Source organism: Anoplopoma fimbria, chromosome 4 (genome assembly GCF_027596085.1).
Source record: "Anoplopoma fimbria isolate UVic2021 breed Golden Eagle Sablefish chromosome 4, Afim_UVic_2022, whole genome shotgun sequence".
NCBI classification, from domain to species: domain Eukaryota; kingdom Metazoa; phylum Chordata; class Actinopteri; order Perciformes; family Anoplopomatidae; genus Anoplopoma; species Anoplopoma fimbria.
The window spans coordinates 4856438-4868910 of record NC_072452.1 but is presented as its reverse complement, the minus strand read 5'-3'; the positions used below and the strand labels follow the sequence as shown (position 1 = coordinate 4868910).

The window sequence follows — 12473 nt, the reverse complement described above, 5'->3', positions numbered from 1 at the left end:
CTGATCGTCTCATCTTACTCTTCGATTTTAATATCATTCTTGTTCTTCTAATTACTGAGGGCTTTATATCCATGTAACAGCACAACATAAAAACAGCCCCTGTCACTCATTAATATGGTCCCTCTCTCATTTGATTCTCACCAACATGGCCAACATGAGGGTGGAAGATTGATGGGCAGACCCAAAGTCACCATGAGCCTGGAGTGACTGGTGGACGAGCTGTTTGTGGCTGCAAATGACCTAAAACACCCTCAAAAGTTCAAACTCAATCAAGAATGTAATGGCATGTAAAGTCTTTATGTATGTAAATCCTATTCTACACTATATATTTATGGTAATGACACGCTAGAGCAGCCTAGCAGCATTAGGAGCTGAGGAGTGTGTAATTACACTAATGCTCCGCTGACTAATAGGCCACAGGGGAGCGGGACTCCGTTGGCTAGCGGTAGCTCACTTACCAATGCACACATCGCACCGGCACTACGGATGTGCCTCAGTTGCCGTGTGTGCTCAGAGTGAGGTCTCGTTGACTGGACCTCACATAGATACAAGAGAATGGATTGGAATTATGACACATTCTATGGTTAAAGTAGAATTGAACCAGGTTTGCATATAAATGTTCAGGTGAGGGTTTTGGAATGAACATACACTAGTATCTAGAAAGTCAGACGTAATTGTGGATGTGTTTTTAAGCGAGGCATCACAACAAACTTCCCTTTCTGTGCTGCCATGATCATTTTTCTTGCGCCTAATTCAGGATGTTACTCTAGTTGTCTGTCTTTATGTGTAAATAGCAGAGAGGGACTGAGTCTGATGCTCCTTAGTACATCGTTGCCTATTATTTTCTATATAAAGTGCAAGAGGCGTTTGCTGTGTCTGACTCATTACAAACAATGGAACAAGAACGTGCAATAAAGGTGAAAACGAGATTGGGAGCATTTTGATTGCCTCTCAACGGCTCTCAACATGGCCACGTCTGAGCCAGTGGCTTGTAGCTAACAGTGCTAACAGCGCTAACAGTACAAACTCCGGCAAAGCAAGGAGAAGCTCAGATAACGACACGTTCTGCTCACGTACACAGTACACCACTATATCTCTCGTCCTGCTGTCCTAAATTCTCACCAGAGCACCAAATGTGGGTGAATCACTGAAAAAAGTTGCCAACAAATGCACAGTTTATATTACAAATTAAATTACTGAGCCCTTTTAAAAAATTAGGTTTGGTGCTGGAAAATAACAGACAGAGGAGGGAAGTCAGAAAAGACTTGTCTAATGTAGTAACACATTGTTGGTTTTGGTATTTTATATGGGATTTTTGACAACTAGAAAAATAAAAACAAAAAGCCAGCTCATTATTAATTACAAGATGTGTGACTTCCCCTTAAAGCTGCACTGATACTGTTGTTCTTACATCATGCATGAGTTGTAATTGCTAAATGATGGCTTCTAGCTGAAATGCACTTGCAAACCATAAACGAGAAGACCCTCTATCCTGAAGTGCCTGTACTTTGTTTCTTTTGTCCTTACCAGTACCACGCACCCGATACACTGTTTTTGTAGCCATGCTAGCAGCCACTTTCTATTGAGTTGTTAGTGCAGCTTCACACCAATAACGCCCAGGATTACTATTTAACATAGGTCAACATTTCAAAGCAGTCACAGTACTCTTTTTACTGATTGGCTACTCTTTTGCCCCACTTTACTGCAAAAAGTTAAACTATCTTGAAATTTTAGTTTGGCAACACTTAGCCACTGTGATGCCCACACAAAGAATTGGCTTTATCCCCCAAATCCTTGAACTGGATGAGGTGATAATGAATGGATAGAGGGAGACCCAGCTTTAGATATGTCTTCCCACTTACAGACCTGCATGCATGTCCCCCCCAAACACCCCAGCCCCGGGACAGGCCTCACTGACCTGGCAGCAGGCGGACCCTCCAGTATATGCGCAAGCAATACTCCTCCCTGCGGAAGCCGCGCTGGCACTTGCAGGCCAGGAGAGCGGGGTGCTTAGCCAGCAGAGCGTCTTGTCTCTCCAGGCACTCGGCGGCCACCTGCTCCCCCAGGGGGGACGCCGCTGCTTCGGCCGCACACAGCTCCAAGCCCCGGTACAGCGCCTCGCACTGTGGCTCGGCGGAGCACACTCGATGGGCCTCGACGCAGTCAGTGGGAGAGGGAGGGAAGGGGAAGTAGGGTGCTGAGGATGGCAACACACCTAAGGGAGTACAAAAGAGATGGAGAGAGATTAGGTAAGGCAACATGTCTAGCAAACCCTTTGTTAAGGCCTGGGGACGAAACAGCTAATATAATATGTGCATGTTTGTAAAATGTGTGGTTCTACAAGCTAAGGTATTGTAATGACCCTATTTACACCTGGCATTAACACGCGTCCAGGGTGATCCAACCACAAGTGGACACCACTAAATACAAGTGTAAACCACCACCAAGATTTGCAGACGTAGTCTGGGACACATTTGCCCACACATCTTTTGTGTAAAGGCTAAGGCATCCTGTTGAGTCCCCAACAAGGACGTTATAGTATAATAAAGCCGCTGCTCTCATATGTGCTTCCTTTTGCTCAACTCCAGTTGGTTCCTAAAAGGTGTAAGCTGTATTTGTCCAAACATCAGAACATTTCGTAAAAAACATAGAGTTATATGTTATATGTGCCTAAAACATCTTGGCAATTTGGTTCGTCTGCAATATGTCGAGGAATAGTCTATATTGCTTTTATTTCTTCATCTTTTGATTTCAGGCAGACTAGGCATTGGAGTGCATTGCAGATAATGTATTTACATTCTCTCCTGCTAATTTATTAAGCATTACGAAAAAAAATTAGCTATTGAGTCTTGCGAAGGTTAGTTGACGTCACCTTAAAAAGCCACTTTGAAAGAGACTAATGTCATCGCGAGGTTCAGCAGATAGTGGACTGCTGTGGCTCAGAGGAAGAGCATTAGAGGTAGAGACTGGACAGGGGTTAAATTAATGCAAGTCCATTTACCATTTATCACCAATAGAGAGAAGAGCTATCTGTCTGCCTACGGTGACCAGATGACCCGGTTTGTCCCGGTTCCAAGCTGGGTATCCACAACAGAAGTCCTCAAATATGTTTAAAACACATGTATGTCCCGGTTTTTATAATGATAATATGCAAAATAAAAAATACTATAATAATACTTGCTGTCACCAATAACATAGACATTTATCATGTTCTGTCCCATTCACCCAATATACAAACCATAAACCATTCACCACAAATGCAAATTGATCTCTGATTTGTCTTTATGTATGTCAATAGATGTGTCGTTGTCAAGGCAGTTGATAACTCTTTCAGCTCTTTCTGACAGAAGATGCAGTACGCTACAGTTATTTGTCATGCTGAAGAGTGAGCCAGTCTTTTCTCCAAGAAGTTTACTCTTTCCTGCATAAAATACCTGGCAATGAAAATGCTGAATTTTGCACAAACTGAAAGAGTACATTTTCGGTCCTGCAAGGTGGAATTGGCAATATGAAAGATCTGTTAAAACAGCTACATACCAATATTCAATAGCACGACTTTGGTGCGTGCATAAGGGCATTCACGTGCATCTGTAGGAATGGTAACAATATGTCCATCACCCATTTACACCTATTCATACACTCATGGCAGGTTCTACCATCTTAGTAATCATTCAAACCCATTCATACACCACATGCGCTCCGGGGATCATATCAACGATCGTCTGATTGAAGGATGACCCGCTCTACCACTGAGCCACAGTCGCCCTTAAGAGTGTACAAGGGTCCCTGTTAGGGGTTTGATAATATGGTCACTGTAGTGTTGCCAAGACATGTGAGATTGTGTTGCTTAAACCAAGGCAGGTCTCAGACAAAGGTCATTTGTAAATGGTAATGGTAAAATATCATTGCAGGTTATAGTATACTTTACTGCACCTGATGTGTTTATTCATCTGATGTCTTGAAGAACTCAGAAGAAAATATTTTTGTTATCAAACGTCCTGAATAGAGAGCTGAAGTCATGACAACACGTCATTCAGCATTTCTTTCATCAATATATAGATTTCTTTAAATGATGGACATTTTCTGTCAATAGATCTTCTCAACTACAGCATTTGCTACCTGAAACTGAAACTTTCACAATTTTTTCAAAGTTAAACAAGGATTTCCTTGTGAGCACATTAGAAAACAGCTCCCATGAAAATGCACAAGCGCGGCATCATAACATAATTTAGTCTGTATCCGTAAAACTCACCAACGTTCTCCTCTTAAGTCATTTTTTATATCTTTCCAGTTGAATCGCTGCTGTGTAAAAATGTCCACCGTTTCATCTTGCAGAATATACAAAAGGTCCCGAACATCGTGTCCTTGACAGTTCCCATGCAGTAATTTAATGGTTTAGGTATGAATTCATGCTCTGATAGAACTTCATACATTCTCACAATCCTATTTGGTCTGTTTTAATTTTACCCCACAAAAGATGATGATTGAAGGAAGATAAAATCCCTATCTTTTCATGAAAGCACGCTGTGTTTGTTGGTCGACATCGGAATTGCGAAGCAGCCAAACTAAACAGTACGAGAGTTTGTTTGAACCTGTTGATTTGTTTGAGGTGTGAAAGCACTCTAACAGGTCAGGGAACACTGCGAGCCAGCTGCATCCCAATAGTCACGGCCTAAGCATGCAGGTCGGCTTCCACTCATCCAACTTTTTAAAGGACGCACATCCCATTTTCAACCCTATACCTTTCTGTTTCCTTTTCTAGAACAATAAAGTTGACGCTCTTCAGCCAAGACATTCAGCTGCGGATGACGTTCCTCCCAGCTAGTTTTCATTTATTACAGGCAGCGTTTGCACTGTGTGGAACTTTCACCAAGAGAGGAAACTGTTGTTTTCTGAAGTGTGTCTGCTTCGATTTGCAATAGCAAAGAGGAGAAGCTCCCCTGGTAAAATCCAATAGCTGATATATGCACAGGGGGGAGAGTGCAGAGAAGTTGTTTGAGGACAGCAGAAATGTCACACGGGGAGGAGAAATAGGGGAACGGAAAGACGGATGGGAAAATGGAGAGGTGCGAGGCGAGGGAGAGGGGCAAGAGACATAGAGGCAGAGGAGGAGAGTGAGCGTACCAATGTGAACCTTGATGGGTTGGACACGCGCACAGTATGAGGCACAATCAGCATGCACCGCCGAAAATGATGTTCTTAGAATCACACCAAGACGCGCACATATGCACACACACACACACACACACACACACACGTACACGCAATTGCAAAAGAACAACACGTTAACACACACACACAAACGCGCATGGCTGCCCTGAGAAGGACCCTTTTATGTGTGTGTCCTGCTGGGAGGGAGACTGGAGGCACAGAGAACCCATCATTACTACCAGAACACAATACTGCACAACCACAGGGGGGTGGGGGGGGGGGGCAAAGCAATCTGTCTAAGACACACACACGCATACATACTCGCATATTGGCTTACACACACACACACACACACACGCACATATCTTGGTGTCGGAATAAAGTGGCTGAGAGAGCATAAACAGCTTAACATTCAGTGCCGGATCAGTAGACAGTATGTAAATTGAATACTGAGTGTGCTGATGAAAGACTAACCACATACATAAAACATTGTTGGTTGAACAAACAGCCTTTGTGGAGCGCCGAATTCACTTTATACACACATCAGACTGAGGCTCGATCCTGACCACCTCTCTCTGACAAGAGGCCGTCCCGTCTCACGCCAGCGTCGCATCATCAAACTTAAAAAAAAAAATAATAATTCACCGCGGCTGCACTTGAAACAATACGGTTTTTATTTCTTAAAACTAGACGAAGAATACATTGTTTCACAAAAACAGTCCAGTGAACTAACTTCAGGGGTTTGAAAAAAAGAAACTGCAATGGAGTCCACCTGGCGTCACATGGTAGTAAAAAAATTAGCATTCAGATCAGTTGCTAAGCCTAGGCTACAGATTAATTAACTCTGTGAATGGACTGCTAAACTCAACAAATGCTACCAAAAGCCAGAATGCATCTGGCAAATCATCATACTAGTTAAAGCTACTAAAAGGATCTTTTATTTTTTGTGTTGAATTTGGCGGACCCCGGTGGACAAAGCGGTAGTGTTTCCATGGGCACCGCTGCGTTGTGTCACGATCTGCAGCTGACAGACTCCTTTAAGAAAAGCTCTTATTTTAACTGCTGCACGGTCTGACCATCTCAGTCCTGGTTCTGGTTCCAGGACTGAGATGCCATACTTCGCTCCAGCTGGTCCACCAATACGGCCTGGACCTTCAGTAGTGTGATGTTGATGTTGGCTCCCTGGAAGTGGCTTCTGCAGCCGCAGACGGACCCTGCTGCCCCACTGCAGCTTCTCTCAACAGCACATGTAGTGGAACTTCCTGACTTCAGTCGATGTACAGGTCGTCCTGGACATGAAAGTTCCTCCTGACCTCCACCTTATTTTAGCCCAGACCCCAAAGCCGGATCTGGCTTTTTGCTGCGGGTGGCCCTACTTGAGTCTGAGCTAAAGGAGTTTCTGTCCAGCCTGAGTGCCAGGGTATCTGACTGAATGACGAATAACTATACAGAAACAGCCAATCTTCTCTTCTGATGGTCTTGTTCGCTTATGTAGGTCATATAGAGGCAACAATATTACATTGACACTGTTTCATAACCAGTTAAAAGTTAATCTTAGTAACTTTATCTAAAGGAGCGGGCTTCAGGGGTCTGGTAAGATTACCTCTTTCTTATTCCACATCCCCAGAGTTGTTTCATTTTCAAACTTGTAGTCTTCAGACCCAGCTGAAGGTAACTTGAGGACCCTTATATGACTTCACACAGCCCACTATAGAAACAGTAAAGGCCATATACAGCTCCTTTCACATATGCCGTAGAAACATACTTTGATGTGTTAAGATGGAGTTAAATGGTAGAGTTCCCCTTTGTCAGACTTAAAACCAGCCATGTAGGCAAGCAGTGATAGTATGAAAACCATTGTGCAATTCCACTTTGATTGTTGAAGGAATAGTAATATTTTAGGAAATACTTGGGAAGCCTTGCTGCTGCTTTAGACTGCCGCAGTGATACCAGCTGTTGGATTGCAAAAAAACATTTGTCTCAACTCAATCACTCAAAATCAGAATGTATTGTTCTGGTCTCTAAATCAGTCTCACTGAAAGCAGCCTTGTCTGCTAAGTATGTACAGGATTGCTACTTGTTGTCCAGGGTTGTCCAGTCTGCCTCCTTCAAATAAAAATATTTCAAGATTCCAGATTCAAACTAATGCTCTAACACTCTGACCTTAAAAAAGTTATTCCCATGATCATCCTCTTGAGAATTAACGACTGTAACTCCCTCCTTTGTGGCATCAACCAACCTCACTGGTTTTAACAGACAGCGTCACATCGTTTTTGATTTAGAATTGATTTAGAGATTGTAATGATAACTTTCAAAGAACGTCTGGGACTAGCCACTAGCTGCATAGAGGAAATGTTGACCCCTATATGAGCCAGTTCTCAGCGTTATATCCTTAGGTGGGGCCCTTCTGGCTGTTCCAAAGTCCAGGCTTAAATCTAGAGATTACTGTGCTTTTGCCATCAGGACCCTTCGGCTTTGGAACAACCTGCCTGGGGGAGAAGGCCAGCAGAATCAGTGACCTCTTTTAAATCACTTCTTAAAACTCATTTTTATAGATTTGCTTTTATATGACATCTTCTTTCATGTAAATAATAAACTGACATACCATTTTTAATTCATGTATATTTTTTACCAAATAGATCATATGATACTTTAACATTTATATGTCACGAGGTCGAGCGTTTGTCCTGCAACCACAAGGTTGGTGGTTCGAACCCCTCTACAGTCAACATGCCGAGGTGTCCTTGAGTGAGACACCTAACCCCAAAAGTTGCTCCCCGGGAGCTTCTGAGCAGCCTACTGCTCCTCCGGGATGGGTTAGATGCAGAGAGTTGTAATTTCCCCATTGTGGGACTAATAAAGGCTTAATTATTATTATTATATATTGTGACACCATCTTTTAAGTACATCCTCTGCAAAATAAACTAATTAAACAATGGAGTGAGTGAACCCCACATTATTATAAATGTAATTTTGTTTTACATTCTTGTCTTGTCAGTCTCAACTCTGGTGAAGTAAAAAGTAAAGTATCGCTACAGTGGCAAACACAGAGCCAGAAACAACTTTTGTTGCTCTACTACTCTGCCTTTTTGGCCCAGATTGCTCTGTGACAGGACCCTGCCCCCCCCCCACTGCACCAAAGGAATCCTGCTGAAATGAATAAGGTAGCCAGTGTTGTTGTTGCCTAGTAATTGTAGCCGTAGGCCCCTTTAGGACACTCTCAAGAGGTGTTCCCACAGGAAGTCCAAGTCACAGCGTGTTATGTTGCCAAGACAGAGGGCCGGGCGGACCAGAGAGAGCGCCAAGCGGCGAAATTGTTTAGCTAAACCTAACTTTGGCAGCAAGCCTTTTTTCCTCTCAGTCTTCAAAATGTTCAGTCAGAGAGAGAAAGCTCCTCACTAATTTATCTTCCCTGGAAAAGAACCAGGTGTAAATGTTGATGAATAAATATACATGCCTCCATTTTGGTAGAATTTCCCAAAAGCCTGTTTGCCATCAGTGGATCGCAGAAAGGAAGATAAAAAAAAATGTCGTTGCTTCTGTGTCTGCAGGCGGCGAGCAGCACTCTCCATCAGTGCTGGTGGAGTTTATCATTGTTTTCCCACTGAAAACAATGAGCATACAGTATGCCATCTGCTGCACACCAGCTCTGTGTGAATACACAGAAGAGTCTGGAGAGCTGCTTCGAGGAAAACCAGCATTCAGACCGAGTGGCCCGTTTGTTTGACATTCACTCAATCCAGCAACCAACGGGTCACGTTTCTCAGCGAGTGCTCCAGGTTTTGAGCGGAATGTGACGCTCCATTTGGACTCAGCTAACATCTGTACATCTGGTCCATTAGCGGATTAAAACAGACTGCAAATTACACTCTAGGAGTCCAAATCTTACAAATAATACAAGGTCAAAATTTGCTTAGTGTTTAGTCTGATAATGATAACATGCCACAGTTTTTGATCCAGTAATTGTAGCAAGGTGTAACTCTTAAAATAGGAAATGATATACTATTTTGCCCTGTGACAGACTGGAGACCTGTCCAGGGTGTACCCTGCCTTCGACCATTGACAGCTGAGATCGGCTCCAGCACCCCTGCGACTCTTAACTGGATAACCAGGTTACTGAAAATGAATGAATATACTATTTTCTCAAGTGTCAGTATGAACAAAGTTGAGAAAAATGCACCTTTCACAAATAATTATTTTTTCTTGTGCCACAGTTTTTGACAGTCTGAAAACATGTCTTGGTCAACACCGAAACGTAAAATATGCTAAATGAAACCCGTCAGTTTGACCCTGCCTGGACTGGCTGGTACTTTTACAGCCATCTCCAAGCAGCAAAGCAATATGTTTAATTTGCAAGGAGTGCCTTGTGGTAATTAGAGAATATAATATTCAGAGACACCACATTGCGCAAAGGACAGATGTTCCGAATGGAATCACAGGAGAGGGATGCTAAAGTGTGGAGCTTGATTGCATCCTAGGATCAAAGCCGATATCTGACCAAACTTCTTTCATTTATTTCAGAGGTAAATAAATTATTATAATACATTTTTTACTAAATTCATTATAAGTGATGACTAAAATATTTAAAAAAAAAGTGGAGACCAAAGTGCTTGCTGGGAAATAGAACTCTATATGGAAAGCGACTTAGCATCAAAGAGATAAACTGAAGACATATACCTGTGGATTCTCACTTAAATGCTGTGTCAGATTCAGATGGATGGAGTTAACATTTTGGGGACTGAGGTAATCAGTGAATGAACAGGAAGCTAGATTAATTATTCATTAGCACTTTACTGTGCGTGAATCTAAAGCAGAGCTTAAGTATCCAAACATGCAACGTCCAGTTGCTTTTAAATTACTACACAATTGTTTGTGTGTGCGTATTCAGCTATTTCGGTTAGTGGTTAGCTAAACCTAACTTTGGCAGCAAGCCTTTCTTCCTCCAAGTCTTCAAAATGTTCAGTCAGAGAGAGAAAGCTCCTCACTAATTTATCTTCCCTGGAAAATAACCAGGAGTAAATGTTGATGAATAAATATACATGCCTCCATTTTGGTATCACTTTTTGTTTGAAATTTAGAATTTTAGCTCTACCTATAAACTAGGTGTTTGTTTAAAGGTGCAATGTGTAAGATCTGGTCACATCCTCCAAACAAATAGGGGTCAGCATTTTGCCTCTACTACTGGATCCTTACAATCTAAAACAATAAAATAAAATAAAAATACTAGGAATAAGCAAAGGTTGACCAAACTGCAGAAAAACACTGCCTCTTATAATCTTAACCTGCGGCATTGGCCATCTGTGTGTTTAACGTGCCGCTAACAACCAGGGGCGTTATGGTCCATGTATGTATTTGTTTGTTAGATTAAATAAATAATGGCAGAAAAGAGAGAACAATTTAGATTTTTGTTCATTTAGCGGTTAGCTGTAGCAACTCACATTTATCCAGGGCAAATCCGAGTCACAGCGGGCTGTTGTAGTGCTGGTGTATAAACTGTGTAACAGCAGCAACAGAACTTTTGCCGAGATCCCCGGCGCTGGGCTTTGTGCTGGCGAAAGTGAGTTGCTACAGCTAACTGGATGTGTTAACTAATCCACTAAACAGACTATGAAAGCATACCTCGACATGATTGACAAGCCCACGGGGCAGCTCTACTTCTTTGTCCTCTCATGTTGTACTGAGGACAGACTGGACGCTACAGAGACTAACAATCACCTTTTGAGATACAAGTGGTATTACAAGACAGGACGGGCCGGGGCTAGCTAGTTAGCATGCTCATATCAGTAGATATCTCTGAAACACAATACACAGACTTCTTTGACACTTTTTGATAAGACAATGGATGGAACAACGTCAATTCCACAATGAACCTCAGAATAAGGTTACATGACTTGTGTTTTGCGTATTGTCACTCAAGGTCCACTGCCAAAAATAATGCAAAACAAGGTCAAAACCAAACTTTCTAATTATCAAAATAAGGTTTTCTTGTGTTTGAACCAAATGTTTTTTGTAACTGACATAGTTTTGTGTGATGAATCTTCGGTATATCAAAGCAGGCTGGTCTCATTCAGCATTCGGAGCAATACCTACAAAAAACAATGCGCCATAATTCGTAGATATACAACAAAATAATTATTTGTATGTTATCCACATAATCATGAACAAGGATGTATAAACACTGCAATAGCACACACAGGTTGGGCATAAGAGGTGGATGGGTCCAACAACCAGCCGCAGTTCTTTACCCATGTGGAACAAGAAATCAATGTTGATTTATTTGTCACGTCACTTTCATGATGTAGTTGAAGCACTTCATTGGTTATTTTAACTCACACAACAATCTTGTCCCAGATCTAAGAGGTTTTGTAGCCTGAACCTATCTAAGTATTTCATGATCGTTTCCTAAAGCGAACCAAGTAGTTTTGTTGCCTAAACCCTACTGAGTAGTTTTCTGTGAAGGTGGTCTTTTATTTTAAAAAGACTGTATGCATGTAATCAGCGGATATTGACACGTGTTGCTGGCTTTTGTGGGAAAACATACAAAAAATGAATGGTAACTTTTCGTATGATATCACGCAAACTGTTGTATGTGGATACGTTGATCAAAGAAGTGACAGCCCTCATATGGTCCATTTCTAAATAAAAGCTAATCACAGCTAATCCGAGCTTTGAGTCATCTCATGATTTGGTTAGATACCCAGAAAACAAGTGGAAAACAACACTGACACTGAATTTAACAGCGCCAAAACCTCGCAGCAGTGGAGCAGGCTGCCCATTAATGGCTGATGGCTGAGGTTTAAAGGGCTCTTACTGGAGAGACGGACTGCAGCAGAGTGAAGACAGACTCCATGTTTGCAGCCTGTGAATAGAGGACATCTAAGAGCCGACGCATGGACTTTGGGTCGCTATTCTGTACTTCCGCAGAAAAAGCTTAAGTTGAGAGCCAATAATTGGAGTCTGAGTGACCTTTTAACAGAGCAAAAACATCATATTGGTTAAATTAGTTCTGCAGCACCAGGGTAGGTCAACCAATCTAATAATAAAGAAATATATAAAATTGTGTGAGCAAGAGCATATGGAGCAGTTTGCAGAAAATCAACGATATGAGCTGAGCTTTGGTTCCCACTTCTCCCTTCTCCACTTCATGCCAGAAAGCCAGCACTCTTCCCCCTCCGACATGAACCAGAATAATTTGTGCAAAAGTTAGTGTGTCACCTGCAAATTTCTAATCACGTTTCACAGACACTCCCAGGTTCTGAATCACTAAGCCTCCACATTCTCTCATTCTCTCACTTTCTTGTTTATAAAAAACGGAGGTAACA

At 42.1% G+C, this 12473-nt stretch overlaps 1 protein-coding gene across 1 annotated transcript in view; it reads right to left on the bottom strand.

Annotated features, from left to right (window-relative positions):
- Positions 1-12473, bottom strand: part of gfra3 (GDNF family receptor alpha 3) — a 43525-nt gene that overhangs the window by 19930 nt on the left and 11122 nt on the right. Inside the window, exons 3-4 of the mRNA XM_054598168.1 lie at positions 6270-6382; positions 1919-2215 (exon numbers count right to left, since the gene is read on the bottom strand). Coding sequence (XP_054454143.1) covers positions 1919-2215; positions 6270-6382 — 410 coding nt within the window. The remainder of the gene's footprint in view (positions 1-1918; positions 2216-6269; positions 6383-12473) is intronic.